The sequence below is a fragment of the Dendropsophus ebraccatus genome, chromosome 13 (genome assembly GCF_027789765.1).
Source record: "Dendropsophus ebraccatus isolate aDenEbr1 chromosome 13, aDenEbr1.pat, whole genome shotgun sequence".
In the NCBI taxonomy this organism is placed as follows: Eukaryota; Metazoa; Chordata; class Amphibia; order Anura; family Hylidae; genus Dendropsophus; species Dendropsophus ebraccatus.
Window position 1 is genome coordinate 66,558,513 of NC_091466.1, and position 20,147 is coordinate 66,578,659.

The 20,147-nt window shown below is 40.9% G+C and overlaps 1 protein-coding gene across 3 annotated transcripts; it reads right to left on the reverse strand.

The window, feature by feature from the left end:
- Positions 1-571: 571 nt before the first annotated feature.
- TNFAIP2 (TNF alpha induced protein 2) lies at positions 572-16,952 on the reverse strand. Of its 3 annotated transcripts, none has more exons than XM_069950535.1 (12): positions 16,882-16,952; positions 12,522-12,728; positions 11,321-11,978; positions 10,905-11,019; positions 10,418-10,540; positions 9,832-9,932; positions 8,094-8,192; positions 7,410-7,530; positions 7,186-7,308; positions 6,665-6,820; positions 3,764-3,885; positions 572-1,973 (listed from the first exon to the last, which is right to left on the reverse strand). In XM_069950535.1, the coding sequence occupies exons 2-12, from the start codon at positions 12,712-12,714 to the stop codon at positions 1,832-1,834; spliced, it is 1,953 nt and encodes a 650-aa protein (XP_069806636.1). In that variant the 5' UTR covers positions 12,715-12,728; positions 16,882-16,952; the 3' UTR covers positions 572-1,831. The 3 variants fall into 3 exon arrangements, with proteins under 3 accessions (XP_069806636.1, XP_069806637.1, XP_069806638.1); XM_069950536.1 differs by lacking the exon at positions 16,882-16,952 and adding an exon at positions 14,831-14,869; XM_069950537.1 differs by lacking the exon at positions 16,882-16,952 and adding an exon at positions 13,007-13,027.
- Positions 16,953-20,147: the final 3,195 nt, after the last annotated feature.

The following is a 20,147-nucleotide window of genomic DNA, read 5'->3' on the forward strand; positions in this document are numbered from 1 at the left end:
GTAAGTACATGTTTATTATTTTACACCTTTAAAGTAAGGACTGCACGGACATCACTAATGAATATATATGGCCCCTGCTGCTCATAATCACACAGTAAAATAGGCTCTGTAAGCAAGTGTTAATCTAGCAGATCAGCGCTTGCTTACCCAAGATATCGGGACGCCTAATACGGCCCTTGGGCAACAAGTGCACAGACTCAGAAGAAGGTCATAGGCCTGTTAGGACTTGTTTATTTAACATGCACACACCCCCTTACCAGTCACAAAAAGTGGGAAACCATCAGCCTGCTGCCCCTGGCATCATGATACCCATGCAATCCATCTCATATATTTATTTATTTGTTTATTTATTTATTTTTTAACTATTATTTTTTCCAAAAAGCAAGAGCCAATCCATGATCCAAGTAACTAACACCAAGAACCATAATTCTATTTTCTATCTTTCTCCATCCATGAGTTCATCTATTATTTTAGCATACTATACAGTTCTTTTTCTAGTCTAGTCTAATTCTCTGTAAAACAATATCACAAGAACATCAGAAAGTTAAAAAAAAAAAAAGTTTATTGCAAAAATTATTTAAAAAGGCACAATATGAATACAATACAATAAAATAATAATAATATGACATCACACAAACATGACTGACATACAATAGTATAATATAAGGCATGGTATAATAATAATCATACAATCTATTCTGTGAGAATACATTGTTATAACAATCCCTGTATGATAATGTAAACCTAGTTCAACACCTATTGCCTATATCAGTGCCAGGATTGATCGCCCCGGTACAGGGCATTGCAGGGGATGGCCTTGTTGCGGTGCCCATTGCGGTTCCTAAACAGGATTTCTAAAGTTATAAGATAGACTTTATATTACTTGGACAGACAGTTCAAGAACATTGCAAGGACATACTGTATAGTCTAACTGGACATCAAATGAACAATTCCTTTAATATTATAGTGGACATAACATAAAGGAAGACGTTTCCCACCCTAGGCTTTGGCTTACTTGGTGGCAACATCACCATTTCAGAGGCCGACCATGACTAGCTTAACGCTGCTCAGCACAGTGACATTGTAGGTCATTAGCTTACATTTACTTTGAAAGTACTTGACACAGTACATCAAATGCAACAGCTTATTGGTTGCCCTAGGTTACTGCTCATTAATACATTATTGGTACTTTTTTCCTAAAAAGAAATAGCAACTATATTACAATGAACCCCCTTTTGCAAAAATTAAACAGGGTTCTTGAAGGAGCAGGTAATTTTTTTTACCTAGGAGTGGTTTTCTGGCTTATTGGATACGCCAAAAACTAAAAACATCGGTCACGTGACCGAATCATCCAAAAATAAGAAGTGCAAGTAGTAACAATCAGGGTGGTGGCGCTATTTCAAGTAGGGCTGCTAGATATGCATCCAATATGCATACACTGGATACAGTCTGCCATGCTTTAGCATCTAATACAGTACACATGATCCATAAGATATAAAAAAAATCTGTAAAACAAACAACAATAGTAGACAATTAAACCAAAAACATCACATTTGTCCACTTTGCTTCACATTTAACGTGTGTCCCTTGTAGGTCACATTGTAACCATGCAGCGACTGATAAAGCTATAAAGAGTAAGGTCCCTCCAGGTAGAGGTCAGTGAAGGTGCAATAAAATTTAGGGGTCATGAATAGTGACCAGTACCAGATCATAAAGTTCTGACCCCAAAAGTGAGAAGCCCCTTGGGGCCCAACCCGGATACATCATAGTAAAATGTCTCTTTTGTTCATGTCTTGGAGGTAAGTAGGGGGTCATGTTGTTCTGGCTTGTATCATTGATCTTTGATTAATTCAAAAAGTTTTGGTTTACTGGAAGTTCTTCGTTCTACGGTTTCGGCCACCTTCAGTATGTACTTGATGTCGTGTCTGGTGAGTGTCGCCTTGATGTACAAAATGGCTTCAATTTGCTTCTTCCTGCAAAAGAGGTTTATGATAGTATCATTGTAAATAGGCAGAAATATCCAAAAACATCCATTAGTCCTTGAGACATCCTCTTCCTGTTACATTTGTATTCCATCTATTTCTGAAAACCCCGATGACAGCCAGTATTCCTGTTGATCCTGACCCACTGGGTTACAACCGGTATTACCACTGATTCCGACCCACTGGTTAACAACCAGTATTCCCATTGATCCTGTTGATTCCAACCCACTGGTTGACAACTAGTATTACTATTGATTCCAATTCACTGGATGACAACTGGTATTACCATTGATTCCAACCCACTGGTTGACAACTAGTATTACTATTGAGTCCAACCCACTGGTTCACAACCAGTATTCCCATTGATCCTGTTGATTCCAACCCACTGGTTGACAACTAGTATTACTATTGATTCCAACCCACTGGATGACAACTGGTATTACCAATGATTTGAACCAACTGGTTGACAACTAGTATTACTATTAATTCCAACCCACTGGTTCACAACCAGTATTCCCATTGATCCTGTTGATTCCAACCCACTGGTTGGCAACTAGTATTACTATTGATTCCAACCCACTGGATGACAACTGGTATTACCATTGATTCCAACCAACTGGTTGACAACTGGTATTATCATTGATTCCAAACCACTAGTTAACTAGTATTACTATTGATTCCGACCCACTGGGTGACAACCAGTATTCCTGTTGATTCCAACTGACTGGTCGACAACTAGTATTACCCTTGATTCGACCCACTGGTTGGCCAACGGTATTCCCATTGATCCTGTTAATTCCAACCCACTGGTTGACAACTTGTATTACTATTGATTCTGACCCATTGGTTGACAACTAGTATTCCCATTAATCCCATTGATCCTAACCCAAGGGTTGTTGGCTAACTCCCAGTAGTCCCAGTTGTATAGGCTGACAACTTATTGGCTGTGGTTATATTCATAGGCTGCATGCTTTATGATGTCACTGGCAGAATTATATATAATTATATTATAGTTATAGGCCCGATGATAAATCTATAGACATCAGATATATTGCATTTGGGTCAAACTCATTATTCATACAGCCTCTGCGCCCTATGTTTTATTAGGTATCAATGGTAAAAGTGGGAATTGCTCATTTTCTGTTTTTCTGCTTATTGTATTTATTTTTCTGCTTATTATATTTCTACAATTGTTTACGCATTATGACCGCAACCAGAAAAACAAAAAAACACGAATGTCATCCTGAGGCTACGAGATCATAGCAAGGTCACCGCAGGGAGAGAAGGGGAATCCTGGAAGTGAGGCAAGAATGCAAATGCAATGGCTGCAAGGCCTGAAATGAGATTCTCCTGACAGGGAGGAGGAAGAGGAGGGCGGCCGTTTATGAATCCCGGGGAATTTCAAGAAAACATTGAGTTCCGGGAAAGCTGGGGCTCTGCCCTGGATCATTGCGGAACCATCTGGAAGAAGTTAGAGATATTCCAGCACTGTGTTTATATCAGATGGTCACTTGGATGATTCCTTAAAGGGGTAGTGCAGAAGTAAATTACAAATCTCTGGCACTTCATGGCAGCAGTTGATTTGAAAGAAAAAAAAATTTGGTGCACTACCCCTTTAAGGTTATTGCTGGCAATGATGTCAGTGTAGGGAAAAATAATTTACAGTACTTATGCTCTCCGCATACTAGCTATACCCCCTCCCCCCCCTCATGATCACTTCTCCTTAAATACTCTGCTCCGTTCAGATCATTTTCTGTACAATACTCGTGTATCGCTCTTACCGAATATCTGGATATTCTTCAACCAGAGTGGCTACTTCAAGCTGAATGGCACTCAAGTCCTGGAGACGGATTATTTCTGCCACTTTGGGGATCACAGGTTTTAACCATTCCTGCTCCGACTGCTGTAAATGATAGAAAGACATCTCCATTATTGTACTGTAAGACAGGAATCCTGACGGGTAGATTGTTACCTTGCATCTCTTACTGGATATATTGCTACTTTGTTGCCCTTACTGATATATTGTTATTTTATATCTCTCCTTAGATATACACTTACTTTATACTTCTTACTGCACAGGTGTCAAGCTCGCAAAGCTCCAGCTGTTGCAAAACTACAATTCCCATCATGCCTGGACAGCCAAAGCTAAACTCTGGCAGTCCAGGCATATTGGGAGTTGTCGTTTTGCAACAGCTGGAGGACCACAAGTTTAAAACCCCTGCCTCACTGTTCATTGCTACTTTGTGTCTCCTACTGGATGCACTGTTATCTTGTATCTCTTACTGGATACATTGTTACTTTATATCCCTTACTGAAACATTGTTATTTTGTATCTGTTCCTGCATCTATTGTTACTTTGTATCGCTTACTGGATCTATTGTTAGGCCATGTTCACATGGCGTATGAGACCGGTAGTACAAAACTGACATGTCAGTTTTTCGTGCGGCTGGTTGGAATCCCGGTCGGAGCATATACTATGTGTATCCGCTCCAGCCGGGATTCCATTCATGCACGTACTATGGCTATGTTCACACAACATATCTTTTCATAAAAGTACGGCCATTGTTGCAATTGGCAACAACGGCCGTACTTTTTTACGAAAAGATATGTTGCCTTGTCTTCTATGGAATCCTGGCCGGAGCCTGAATTTATTGTTACTTTGTATCGCTTACTGGATCTATTGTTACTTTGTATCTCTTACTGGATCTATTGTTACTTTGTATCTCTTACTGGATCTATTGTTACTTTGTATCTCTTACTAGATCTATTGTTACTTTGTATCTCTTACTGGATCTATTGTTACTGTGTATCTCTTACTGGATCTATTGTTACTTTGTATCTCTTAATGAATCTATTGTTACTTTGTATCGCGTACTGGATCTATTGTTACTTTGTATCTCTTAATGAATCTATTGCTACTTTGTATCTCTTACTGGATCTATTGTTTTTTTTTATTTATTTTTTATTTAATTTTCCAAAATCAGATAGTCAATCACATTTAAAAAAGGACTGTACAAACATTCCACTTACTTCCCATCCCCTTAACCCCCCTCCCCCCTTCCCTGTCGGAGAAGGACACAGGCAACAAAAAAAAAAAAAATTATAATAATAATAATAATAAAAATAAATAAATAAAATAAATAAAAAATTATGTAAGTTATGTTGCTTTTATTTCCATGGAGCCCAGATATTTTGGTAAATCTTATTGCTGGACGTGTTTTTTTTTTTTAATAATAAGTCTTCTCATACGAGTTTACCCTTTCTACCATGTTCAACCATTGAAGCCTACTAGGGGGTTCTTGATTTATCCACTCTTGTAAGATCGCTAATCTAGCCAAAAAGAGCAGCTTCATTATTAAGTTGGTGTTAGACTTAACCTGTAGTGTACATCCCAAAATCAAGGTCAATGCATTATAGGGTACCGTTAGGCCATTCTTGTTACTCATATATTCCACCACCTCTACTAGATCTATTGTTACTTTGTATTTCTTACTGAATCTTTTGTTACTTTGTATCGCTTACTAGATCTATTGTTACTTTGTATTTCTTACTGAATATATTGTTACTTTGTATCTCTTACTGGATCTATTGTTACTTTGTATAGCTTACTAGATCTATTGTTACTTTGTATCTCTTACTGAATCTATTGTTACTGTGTATCTCCTACTGGATCTATTGTTACTTTGTATCTCTTACTGGATCTATTGTTACTTTGTATCTCTTATTGAATCTTTTGCTATTTTGTATCTTTTACTAGATCTATTGTTACTTTGTATCGCTTACTAGTACATTGTTAGACACACTGCATGAGTACAGGGGTTGTCTTCATAAGCCATCTTATATCTTAGCTTTTCTTATAGCTGAGGATGTTCAGGAGTGGATTACAAACCTGGAGTCAAGTAAGTCTTACAAATTACTACTGTATAAAGGGACAGCTTTATATAAAGAAATCGGAATCGCTGTATAATATTCTATTGTTTCATCAAGTTTCAAGAAAACCCATCTTACAGACAGCTGAGGGCCCGCTACAATGTGTCTTTCCTAAATGCTAACAGCCCAATGGGACATTGGTATTGCTTCTGTGTTTAGGGTTTTTAACTACAGTAATACATTGTGACAAACCTTCAGCTGTGTCAGCAGGAGGCACCATTCATCTAATATGTATATGAGAATAAATATATATATTACAAGAATTTGATATTCGATTTGTAAATAAGTTAATCATAAATATTAAAAAGCTACTTTAAGATTCTTTTATTTATTTTTGTGTAAGCAGTTCCTATACAGATCTATATGTCTCCATGGTTACAGACTACAAATAAAACCTTGTGTAGTCTGATCTTGAAGTCATGTGTTAGGGCTCTATTACACAGGGTGATTAGGTCAATATAGCAATCCAGTGATCCTTTTTGTAATCTGGTCAGATGATGGATCCGGCCTTCTGCAAGGTATGTAATCGGCACTCATTTACAGACGGCCCCGGGGACCTTACTTTCTTCTAATAGCCCTTGTTCTGTCTACAGGTTGTAAAGAAGAGGAGTAGAAGGAAGTAACACATGACTATAGGATCAGACTACACAAGGTATGTTTGTAGTCTGTAACCATGGTGACAGCTGTAGCATTAGAGCTTTGTACACATAACAGTACACTTCCTCTTGAGTTTCGGCAGATGCATTACTCACATGAGCGTCAAAAAAGTCATTGATGAGATTGGCACTCTCATTGATCTGATTGGCCAAGGTTTGCAGCTGCAGCACGCTCTTATGACTGACTTTTCTCTTCAGGAGTCTTGTAAGATATTCCATCACCAGATGCTTCTGAATCCTTCCAATCATATCCTAAAATAATTTGGGGGAAAATCAGTAATGGGTATAGTATGGTAAAGAGGTTGGCACTGCTGAAGAACCTGGCCCATTAGCCTGACTGCTGCTCTGATAGTCATAGGATAACTAGATGACTACTGGGGCCCCCCGCAATCTTAAGAATGAGAATCCTAGTCTCCTGTTAAAATGAAGTGGTGGCACCGCTATGGGGGCCACAGAAACAGTGGAGTGCAGTATTCCACGTTTTCTGGCAGTTCCCATAGAGAACACATGGATCGGCAGCGTGCATGCTGCATTCCCATCAGATAACTTTTTCAGATAGGAATACCCCTTTAAGTCAGTTTGAGAGATGTCTTAAGATTTCATATAACAGATCTTACCTTGTAGCAGGGTGTACACAGCGCCTCGAAGCCGGACACAGATTTCTCTGTTATCTTTATAATGTCCTGCATGGTCTGGTAGCTGCAGAGAGCACCACCCTGAGACATCTTCTTGAATTGTACCTGGAAAGGAACAAAATTTATTATGTAGAATGTTAAAATATTATTTTTTTTATTAAATTAATATTTTTTGTTGCTGTTATCATTCTTTTGTCAAAATTTACCTTCAGTGCCTGGTATAGCTCCTGAAACAAAGCAGCGTACAGAAGGTCTTCACACTGGAGAACAGTGGACATCATCTGCTGCTGCGGATCAAACCTCCCGTCTTTTTTTTCAATAAATTCTCTATAATACAAAAATCGATATTACAATTTTAAGTTCCTTAAAAAATGAAACTATACTTTAACAATTCAGACCTTCATTCACACCTTAAAAGATAAAAGGAGATTCTGGTCCAAAAAATAATTACAAAACAGTAAAAAAAAAAAAAACATACTTACCCAACCTGATCCCCTGCAGCTCCTGTTTGGCCTGGTCCCCTGTTCTTCCTTATTTGGGAGCAGGACTTTCCCTCTCAGCCAATCACTGGCCAAGATAGGACACAGCTGAGACCAGTAATTGGCTGAGGTGGCAGGTCCTGCTCATCTTGGAATCAGAAAGAAGACAGACAATCAGGAGGACCAGACAGAGCAGAACGGGAGCTGTAGGGAACTGGGTATAGGCAAGTATTTTTTTTTTTTGTAAGAGGTCCGGCTTTACCCTAGGGCCGAAATACCCCTTTAAGTAATCACCCAAGTATAATAAAATTATATTAGAAACATACTTAATAAAATCAATAAGTACTGCTAATATAATAATAATGCTAATAAGAAACAACAATGACTATTAAAGTATAATAATAATTGTACCTGAAGTAGAAGCAGCAGTTCAGGCTGGTGATACAGATCTCTCTGTAGAAGGAATGTGCCTTATTTTTCTCCAAGAAGTCCTCGAGAACCGTCTTGTACCTAAATAAAAATGAAAGCTATTTATGAGGATTAAAAAATACATAAGAGATGATAATCTGAGATGTGTGATGCTGTGTGCTGCTTATGCATGGGAATAACCAGTTGAAGGAACGCTCTGAGGGGGTGGAGCTTGCAATGGGGACTTTATTTGGTGTTCTTAGACTTATGCTTTACCCCCTAGCGTCCTGCATCTGGTATAAGACATTACATCAGGTTAAAGTGATATTTAAAGGGAACCTGCCACATTACAAATGCATCAAATCTGTCACCAGCATGGTATAGCGGAGGAGGAGCTGAGCAAATTTCTCTGTATAGGTTAACATTAATCCATGTAAACCTTGGCTCATTTTAGTCAAGTGGGCGGTCCTATACAGTGATTGATGACTATCTATGTTCATATAGAGAGAACTGCCAGAATTATCAAAGTAATTAAGTGGGTTGTCAATAGTAATTGACAGCTTTCGCTACAAGCACACTTATATATACAGATAGCTGTCATTCATTGCATAGGACCTCCCACATGACTACATAGCCCAGAATGAGTGAAGGTTTATGGCAAGTTGTGCTTTATCTTTTCCCACAAAACTATATATCAATCTACTCTGCTCCTCCTGCTCTATAACATGACCCTTGCAGATTGGATTGCAATTTAATGACAGGGTCCCTTTAAACAATGGTTATAAAATCTAGTAGATACCTGGAATCCCTTCTGGCAGCCCCATTGATAACTCCATTTCATATTATAAGAGGACCAAAAGCAATACCATATCACCATACAATGACACTCAATTGTAAGGCTATGTTCACACGTCACATCGGACCGGCCATTCCGTAACCAGGACGGGTCACGGAACGGCCGGTTAATGCCCAAATCATCCCGGCCGGTACTGCAGTACCGGACGGATGATCTTTATGGCCATAGTCTTCTAATGCGGGCGCATCAGCGTGTGCCCACATCAGAACTCCCCATGGCGCACAATGAACCAAGGGGCCGGAGCCGCTCGCTTCATTGTATGAACTGACTGGGTTTCCTACGGCCGCAATTCACTGAATTGCGGCCGCAGAAAACTGACATGTCAGTTGTTTGCGGCCCGGCATGGGATCCTGGCCGGAGCGTATACAATGTGTATACGCTCCGGCCGGGATCCCATAGAACAAGAGGCAATGTTCCACACTGCAACAAGGGCTGTACTTTTACGTAGTGTAAACACAGTCTAAGGCTGCGTTCACACTACGTATATTTCAGTCAGTATATTTCAGTCAGTATTGCAACCAAAACCAGGAGTGGATTAAAAACACAGAAAGGATCTGTTCACACAATGTTGAAATTGAGTGGATGGCCGCCATATAACAGTAAATAACGGCCATTATTTCAATATAACAGCCGTTGTTCTAAAATAACAGCAAATATTTGCCATTAAATGGCGGCCATCCACTCAATTTCAACATTGTGTGAACAGATCCTTTCTGTGTTTTTAATCCACTCCTGGTTTTGGTTGCAATACTGACTGAAATATACATATACTGACTGAAATATACGTAGTGTAAACACAGCCTAATACTGCAAATCCCAGCATGCCTTGCCAGTTAAAATTCAGTTTGATAGGTATCCAATACTTTTAATGAATAATTTCCTTACATCTTGAAAAAGTTCTTCATCGCATTAGGAAGTAAGCCAGAGACTTTTTCTACCATCTCCTTTTGGATCTCTTCAGCTCTCTTGATGGCACCGCTGTAAATCTGGAGATAAACACATGCGAAAATGTAGTCATACCAAAATAATTCAGTCTGAGGTGTTAACATGAATGGGGGCACTATAAATGAAGACCTGCTTGGCTCCTATGGACATGCTTGGGTTGTCCATCAAGGCCCATAGTCCTCTAGGAGAGTTTACCTTGTAACTCTTAATCTGGCCAATGGTTCCAATTACGGGAATCTGCTGAGTTGGTTCTAGGGCAACGAAGAAACGTTGTCCAAAAACTGATCCCCCTTAATATGTGGAGAATTTAGAGAACTAGGGCAACACCATTAGAGTCCATTGAATTGTAACCTCTTCACCACAAAAAATGGAATCTCAATGGGACAGGACATCGGGACAAAGACTAATTCACTCATGGAGGTGTAGACTAAGACAAACCCCAATGACTGTAGTCTTCCCAACACTTGTTCATTTAGTGGGTGTACTGATAGAGAGCCACCAAAGTCTACAAGGTGATGTGAGTTACCTGGAGTATATCAATGTGCAGTTCAGAATGGTGGAACTTTCCCAGTTTCTCCGGTTCTTTCCCGCTCTTCCACCGTTCAACCTCCATGTCCAAACCTCGTTTCATGTACGTCCTCACAGAGTCCTTTCAGAGAGAGAATAGGATTAGAAGGGTTAGCTTCTTCATTGGGTGCTGAGTGTTACTCATCATACATATAAATGTTGACGATGATCAGTACATTTTGTCTCAGTATCGATAGACCATGCAAGTGCAATACAAGGTCAAGACAACTCTTAGGGTACAATAGGACTTGTAGCAAGCCCAGCCCTAATTCAGCTCTGTTTAATCCTCCAGTCTGCCATGGTGTGTGCCCATACCCCATAGACAGGAGCAATATGAATGATCATTGTAGAAATGAGCTTGACCTTAAAGAGTATTAAGGCTACCAAGACACCACGCTAAAGACTAAATGTAGGAAAATAGACATAGGAGTTTTATCAATACTTACCATTTCATATCCAATATAGTTTACTTCCATTAGTCTGATAGTGTGCGACGAAATAAGATTGTTCAAGCTTGACTCATCGATATGTCCTATCAATCTTGGGTCCTTCAAGATCATGCTGCAAAAGAGAAGGTCCAATTATTATGCATAGCTCCAGATATAAGTCTTCAACGGGACAACATACTTTATTTGGCCAATGTATAGCAATGTTGACCAATCTATCAAGATTTCATCTGGAAGTTCTGCCATCTCTGGTGAAACTCCAAGAGCTCCTTTGAGACCAAATGTCAACATGCAACCCTCTCAAGAAGTGGCAATCCAGAAAAATAATCCAAAAGCAGACCCTACGATGGGTTGGGTTCTCGTTGGAACTTACATATGACATAGATGGACATAGAAAACCTTATTCTAATACTTACTTTGGATAAAAGTTTTGCACCCAGCACAAGAGATAATAGGTATCTTCTCCTCCCAGTTCAAATTCTGTTAAAGGTTCTATCTGGCCTATCAGGAACCAATGGTAATTTTGGGCATAAGCGTTGCAAACATCAAAGTCCTTGGGGTAATGCTCCTTCAGATGAGTGACCACATGGATTAAGTCTTTTTTTAATGTTTTTCCCACAGTAAGCAAATTTTGAGACACAGATGATGATGAGGATGAGGAAGATGATGATGAAAATGAAGAAGAAGTAGAAGAAAGTTCATTGGTTGTAACCTGGGACAGGTTACCGATCCGCTCGCACACAGTCAATTTGACATATCCCTCCCATTTTTTCTTCCATTCCTTTGGCCGTGAGCAGCCATTCGTGGAGTCCTTGTCAGACGCACATTGGGCGTCTTCCTTCTCTTGTTCCACGATGACATTTACGGCTTGAGACAGCAGTTCTCCATTGGTTTCCGTGATAGAGTCTTTTATCACTTTAAATACTGCGCGCTCTAACTCCTTATAAAGAGACTCCAGTTCCTCAGCTTTGTCCTGGAGAAGAGGATCCTTCAGAATCTTGTGCTCTAGCTCGAGCAGGTTTTCGCTGGCCTCCAACAATTGATTTTTCTCAATTTGTTCTTTGATGTCTTCAACTAGAAAAAAAATTACATTTTTAGGGAACTTGAACCAGAACAAACAAGAAGTGCTTAAAGAATGTCAGAGCCCCATCGATTACTAGAATGAGTGTGGCCGCATGCTTCTCTCCTTGCTCTGTGTCCCATAGACATGCATTATGAGACAGTCAAGTGGCACAGAGCTAGGAGAGAACATGCTTGGCCCACACTTCTCCAGACTTATTTTTGATATGTTCCCCCCAAGCTATTGCAAAACTACAATTCCCATCATACCTGGGTAGCCAAAGCCGTATCTTTAGCTGTCTAGACATAGTAGAAATTGTAGTAGAGACTGGCTAGACTCACCCAGCAATTAGCCCAGTTGCCATTCAATGAGGCTAACCCTTGAAATGGAAAATCTGCAGAGAATATGCTGCATGCTACCCATTCCCATGGTGGATATTTCTCCATTCAGGTATTAGATGGTGTCTGTCACTGGATTTGACACAAATGCACTAAAATCAACATGTATAAATGGGGTCTTCGGACCTCCTTGTGGTAGCACCTTGTGCTCCATCCTACCTGTTGGTTCCTTCTTTGTCTCAGGCATTGTCTGGGGTTGAGCTTTTTTAGTGGGCATCAGGATCTTCTTAATGCCCTTGAAGATGCCATGTTTCTTCTGTCCATTGTCGGTGCTATCTCTTTTCTTCCCAGTTATGTTCTCTGGTGTGGCCAGTTGTGCCACCGCAGCCATGGTGGATTTAAATTTCTTCATGTATATGAAGGCAACTACAATGAGGAGAAAAAGAAATAGAGAGGATGGGTTAAAGTGGCCGGAGCAGACCCTTCCGTCATGTGTGTAAATCCATCAGACGTGGTCAGGACTGTTTGCTATATTGGCTGAGCCTGACCTGCTGAGCTGCTGCAGACTTTTACTATTGTGTGTTATAACTTTCATTAGGTTCCTTTTACACAATACAGTTCTGCCTTGTGTGTTCCTCATGTCTCAGATTTCCATCACATATCATTAGCGTGAGGCATTCCCAGATATGAAGATGATGGTTTACCTCCTAGTCATCTCTGTAGGGTTGAGGTCTGCGTCTTTTATGGTCAGTTGCACCCGGCATGTTCTCCCTGCTATGGCCTGATGTCACTCTGGGTGAACCTGACCACAGCATGTCCTCTATATAGCACAAAGTACTGCTCATTACTGCAAAACCACAACTCCCAGCATGCCCCATAAAGCAGATTTACATTGTGTAGCTCTCAAACTGTAGTGACACTATAGGATCCAAGAATTCTGCGACTTTCAAACTGTAAATGCAAATAAGCATTTCCCAGCATGCTCCAGAATTTTGCAAAACTATAACTCCCAGCATGCCCTTGATATGGGAATTATAGTTTTGCATCAAACAGAAAAAAAAAAAATCTCATCTTCATTGTGCTCTCTAGCGCCTCCTATTGGTCAATACCTCCAAAAAGCCTTAAAAGGGTACTCTGGCGAAAATCTTTTTCTTTCAAATAAACAGGTTTCAGAAAGTTATATAGATTTCCAGTCTTCCAGTACTTATCAGCTGCTGAATGTCCTGCATGACATTTTTTGTTTTATTTTTAGTCTGACACAGTGCTCTCTGCTGCCACCTCTGTTCATGTCAGGAAGTGCCAAGAGCAGTAGCAAATCCCCATAGAAAACCTCTCTTGCTCTGGACAGTTCCTGACATGGACAGAGGTGGCAGCAGAGAGCACTGTGTCAGACTGGAGAGAATACGCCACTTTCTGGAGGACATGCAGCAGATGATAAGTTTGGGAAAACTGGACATTTTTAAATATAAATAAATTACAAATCTATATAACTTTGTGACACCAGTTAATTTAAAAGAAAAAGATTTTTGCTGGAGTACCCCTTTAAGGAGTTATCCAGCGCTGCAAAAACATGGCCACTTTCTTCAGGAGACATCAGCACTCTCCAGTTCAGGCGCGGTTTGCAGTTAAGCTCCATTCACTTAAATAGAACTGAGTTACAAAACCTCACCCAAACTGCAGACAAGAGAGGTGCTGTCCCTGGAAGAAAGTAGCCATGTTTTTGTAGCACTGGATAACCCTATTAAAACATGACTAGCAGTTATCAACCAAACTGGAAACTCGTCCAAGAGGAAGTCACCCATCTGTACACAGCTGTTTTGAGGTCCAGCACAGACAGCAAGCTCCTTTCCTTCCAGAATAAAACTGAATGTGCACACTTCTTCCCAGCCCCATTATATTGCAATACATCCAGACCCTGGATTCTTTACAATCCTTCAACTTAGTGCATGCTGCATAGATCTGTATACAGTGAGCGCCCTCTAGTGGTGACTGTAGGCAGCTGAAATCCAACACAAAACTGATGGCCATTATGCAATTTCTTTTTCATAAAGTAGAAGCAATTCTTTATGGATTCCTTATAGGGGCCAGATGTCCCACATCTGCCTATCGTGTGCTAGTGTGAGAAAACATTGAACAAGCCTGTTCTCAATCCCGTGAGATAATGTCATTGATAAAAAAAAAAAAAAAAAAAATCTTTGATAGAAAAGGAAGTTTCAGCTCGCATTCACCCCCATCCATCCTCTCCACCACCATAGCAGACAAGGCAGCTGTAAACAAGCAGCGGACCCTCCCAGGATGCCGTCAGGACTAGGAGTATAAGTGGAGCCCTATATCTTCTCCATATAACAATATCAATAAGCTGCTTGTGTAATTTCTCCCTGCAAGGGAAAACCCAACCACATGACAGCCGCCATCCCCTGAGGCTGCCGGATCCCGGACCGTCTGCTAGCTCCACCATCCTGCTCCTATAATGATGCCATAATAATACATATACATATAGTGATGTCATGGTGGGAAGTCATATTTACCGCAATATATACAAGGTTTCCTATAGATCCTGTCACCGCCATGGGAATAATATTCTGCTACTTACAGTATCCTGTTTATGCAACTAATGGGAAAAGGGAAACCGGTTCATCCTGAACATTAACCTGTATTATTATTTCTAATGAAGGATTACAGCTCTGAGGTCAGATTCATTGATAATATTCGGTATAACATGTCTACATGGATAAGCATGATAGAATAATAATAATCATCATCGTCATTTTTTCCATTGGAGAATGCTAATCATGCAAGGGTGTAGCAAGAAAAACTGAGACGTGACTGCTAATATCTATCTATCTATATATATATATATATATATATATATAGGGTACTCCAGCAAAAATGTTGTTGTTTGTTTGTTTTTTAAATCAACTTGAGCCAGAGATTTGTAGTTTATCTCTATTAGAAAATCTCCAGTCTTCCAGTACTTATCAGCTGCTGAATGTCCTGCAGGAAGTGGTGTATTCTTTCCAGTTTGGAGAGCAGGAGAGGGTTTTCTACTGGATTTGCTACTGCTCTGGACAATTCCTGACATGGACAGAGGTGGCAGCAGAGAGCATTGTGTCAGGCTGGAAAGAATACACCACTTCCTGCAGGACATACAGCAGCTGATAAGTACTGGAAGGCTGGAGATGTTAACATAGAAGTAAAATACAAATCTCTACCACTTTCTGCCACCATTTGATATGAAGGAATTTTTTTTCCAGCATTTTTGCTGGAGTTCCTTTATAAAGACTATAACTTAATCATAATCCATAGTAGAGGTGAGCAGTATCTGATTGGTGGAGGTCTGGCCGCACTTGACAACAGTTCTAGAAGTTCTATTTGTGGTTAACGCTGACCCTAAATTTTAGATCCGGCATCAATATAACATGTCTTCATCAGAGTTTGCATATGTATTGTTCATTGTGTCTATTATTGAATACAAAATGACTCCTTTTATTACCTGGAAACCATCAACAAGTTGCTGTTGACGGATCTGTTATCACTTCTGTTTAGTACTTTGAGTGCACAATCGGGTTGTGGGTCTATCTGGATCATTCTATCTTAATATCTGTCTGCTTGTTGATGGTTTCCAGATGAGAAACTATAATTTATCTACATTGCAAAGGATATAATTATACACAACAGAAAGGTAATGGAGATATAGTCCAATGTGAATGGTTTTTAAAGGGCTCCCCCAACCCTCAATGAATGGATTAGTAAAACATTGCTGTTGTCTTCCTAAAACAGCGCCACAGCTGTATATGGGTTGTGTCTGGTATTGCAGCTCAGCTCAAGCAATACGGATTGGGCTTAGCTGCAATACCACACACAACCTGTGAACAGGTGGGGCGCTGTTTTTGGAAGAATGCTGCAATTCTGATACTTTGAATTCTAGACAATGCCAAGTCCTAGTGAAGCAGATTCATCCTCGCTTGTACAAGTCAAAAATAGGTACTGTCTCTTTAAAAGAGGAACATTATAGGGTCCTGACGCAACCTCTTTCTCACTACGAACTTCTCACAGTCTGCGGTTACAATGGGACACATCATCTTTGTTTTCAAATACACGAGATTTTGCAAGGAGAAACATTTGGGAAACAAAAGGTTGTGTCACCGCGTCCGACACGTGGAGGACACTTAAAGGAGCCGAGCGGCTAATGTCAATAACTAGAGGGCATGTTATCCGTGTGGCTCCTTTAAATAAATGGATGAGATCAGGTCTGTAGATACAAGATGAGATCATGCCAGCACTGCAGTCAGCCTCTCCCCTTTATGTAGTGGCTGATAACAGAGAACAATAGATTGTATTCAACTGCATTGATACATTATCTGCCATGCTAAAGAACCAGGAGCTGGCGACTTCTGCAGCAGCAACCCATCCATCCTTCTGTCCTAGGAGAAGGGCGGAGGTCTGTGCTAGAGAATAAATGATAGATGTAGCAGAGCTGGATGGGCCATTATAGCCATGCAGCCCTATTGCATCACTACTGCAGCCCAGCCACATGTCTTACAAGGAGGATGTCATAGATGATACATTGCTTCCTTACCTGATGTAGCTGAGCCGGTGGGTTGTGGCTTATTCAGAGCTTGATACAGAACTGAGCTCCATGCCTCCTGCGCTGCTCTTATATAGGAGATGATTCGGCTACACCCACAGCAGGCACCAGCCCACTGAAATCATCATCATTGCTAGAAAAGTTTCCCATTCTTTGGAAACCCCCCCATCCTAAAACCATTGTGAGGATCCGACAGCTCTGGATCAATGCAGATCCCTATAAAAGCATTTCCCCTGCACGCGTTTGCGAAACCGAAAGACCCTGAACAGATGCCAGCTGGCCGTGCCCCTCCAGCTGTCCCTTTAGGAGCTGGTATGTTTGCCAGTACACCCTGGCAATAGGTTATGAATATTCCGGCCATACTGTACATTGTACATAGTTACTGTCATTTCCTGATCCCCCCTATATACATGCACCCTCAGCTCAATAGAGCGTACATATGTTCTGACTGGAGAGATGATAGAAAACCTCTGACAGACTATACCTCCTCAACATCAGGCAGTTGTAATATAACATATCCAATGCTTGTATTCTTACATGGGAGACCACCATACACAGTGTCAGCCTGGGTAGCTTGGGCCCACCGGGAATTGCCCTGCTCCCCTGTGGGCCAGTCCTGGCCATACACATTAGATCAGGCAGTTGTAATACAACATACCCAATGCTTGTTTTCCTAGATGGGAGACTACCATACACATTTCGGACTGGGGTACCTTGGACCCACTGGGGCATTCCCCTGCTCCCCTGTCGGCCAGTCCGGGCCTGGCCATTCACATTAGATCAGGGATAGGAAACCTATGGCCCTCCCGCTGTTGCAAAACTACAAATCCCATCTTGCCTTGACAGCCTGTCCAGGCATGATGGGAATTGTAGTTTTGTAACAGCTGGAGGGCCAACGGTTCCCCATCCCTGCATCAGATAGTCGGCTGATCCCCCAAAACCTGCAGGTTTAGCTGACATTAGTAGCATCAGAGATCCCATATAATAGGGCTAGATAGCAGAGAGCTCACTTTAAAATCATATATCTCCATCTGTCTATTATATGGACTCCATAGGGGCTACTACAACCATAGTAATGCACTGTCACTGTTGGGGTCTGGATGTTAAGACCCCCACTTTATTTTCTAGATCATTGGCTTTCCTGTCTCACTGCGCAAGAGGGTCCTCATTGCATGTCTAAGGAGCCCGTCTTCTCCAGCAAGTCAGAGAGTGAAGCGCTTAGGTTGAGAGCTTCTCCCTGCTCAAACATTTCACATATCTTTAGGTAGAGTCAAAAGTTGTTGTTGTTGTTTTTAAGTAACAGGGACACTTTATTAGATTCCCAGCAATCCCTGACCCTGAAGATGTCGTAATATTCCAGAGTAGTTTATTGTTACCTATTAATCTGATATGGAAATGTAGTCAGGTGAGATGTGATGAGAGATAATGCTCCAGATCTCAGTAAGAAGGTTATATTGGTGAGCCCAGGTGTCGTGTATATACCTAGCCAGGTAACATATTATAAGGTCTATATACTATGATAAAGTATATAGATAGGATTCATCCAGTTGGAAGATCCCCATCTTGACACTAACTCTATGGGGGAGATTTATCAAACATGGAGTAAAGTGAAACTGGCCCAGTTGCCCCTAGCAACCAATCAGATTCCACCTTTCATCCTTCATAGATTTCTTGAAAAATGGTGGAATCTGATTGGTTGCTAGGGGCAACTGGGCCTGTTCTACTTTACACCAGTTTGATAAATCTCCCCCTATATGCCTAGGGTCTTAGGTATGGTTAGACTTCCATGATGTAATGTGGAGTATTATAGGTCATGCAATACCCCATGGGGGAAAATGCCCAGTAGGAAAAGAGCTGGCTCCCTAGTGACACCTAGTGGAGGTAATGTCCTTGTAAATCAATGCTTGACCCCTTTAAGAGCCCTAAAACATGATTGGAGATTCCAACCTAGCCAGCATCTTCTCCAAAAGGAAGCCATCCCTTTGAGATTCCCACATCAGCTGCCAACAGGTGGCACTAGAGAGCATGCTCCTTTCCTACTTTGCATACTTTTCTCCCAGGGAGCATTGCATGGTATATAAAACTCATATGCTATCTTGGTGCTCTCCCTAAGGGTACATGTTATTGCCTCTTTTTTGTCCTATAAGGCTGAAAAAGAGTTCTTTCCTTCTGGAATAAAGCCACTTTATGAAAAGTTATCCATGTAATGCATAGACTATGACTTGTAATGACTTGTAATGACTATGTAATGCATAGACTATGCTTAGCTATAAAGGGCTGTGGTTAGAGTCTAAAGGGAATCTATGGGGACCCTCAATGGCCCATAATAAGGGGCCATTGAGGGACCTGTTCCAGATTTTGCACAGGAAATTTTAGTTTATGCCTTTGATGTGTTGATTTCCCTTCTAGTCACTCTACCTCCTTATGTAAATGAATAAAATTTTGTATATACAGTGAAACCTCTATGAGCCGACCACCCAATTTTGCACACATAGGGGTTGTCTGGTCAAAGAACAAAGAATAGAAAATGCGGAATTAAGGGTCTAAGTGAAGCAGGAACATATACAGTATCCATGTACACATATATAATGATGAAAGAGCACTCAGTCATGTCTTTTATCTTGTGTTTAATGGGACGCCATTCATACAGCAAACAGTACTGTATTATGAACTTTGTTCATAGATCCCTACATATGGGAAGTATTGCCCAGCCCTAAACTATTCTGAGAACTGAATACAGTATAACATCAGTACACTGCAAACCAAAAAGCATAAAAGAAAGCAGAAAGTTGTGAAATTGAAATCCAGTCCAGTGCTGTATCTAATCACTGGGGGCCCCGGCAATCAGGAGATACAGGACTGGACTGGGGTACCACCTTCTCTTCTTAAATGGAGGGGCAGTTGTGCATGTATGTATCTTGCTCATACAACTTTATGGGACAAACAGATTAAAGAAAGAAAAAAAAACAGTATACAATACCTTGGCCCTCTCCATTTGTCTCAGAGTTAGGGGTTTATTCCACGGAGCGATGATCGGCCAAATCGGCCGATTCGGCCGATTATCGCTCTGTGGAATAAATACAACGATCAGCCGATGACAGCGATCATCGGCTGATCGTTGATATTGGTTTGAACCTATAATTGTCGGGCGCCGACCGCGCATCGCTACGTGTAATAGCGACTGACGATTTACATTACCTATCCATGCTGCAGGGCTTCTCTTGCGGTCTTCTTCTCCCCGGGTCCCGCGCGCTCCA

What these genes read in the sequence shown, in the direction of transcription:
- TNFAIP2 (XM_069950535.1), bottom strand. Translation starts at nt 12,714, where the DNA reads ATGAAGAAATTTAAATCCACCATGGCTGCGGTGGCACAACTGGCCACA. An exon ending in GACAAAGAAGGAACCAACAG is followed by an intron (nt 11,979 to 12,521) that starts GTAGGATGGAGC and finishes TTTTTTTTCTAG; the next exon opens with TTGAAGACATCAAAGAACAA. An exon ending in AGCTATACCAGGCACTGAAG is followed by an intron (nt 7,309 to 7,409) that starts GTAAATTTTGAC and finishes GTTCCTTTCCAG; the next exon opens with GTACAATTCAAGAAGATGTC.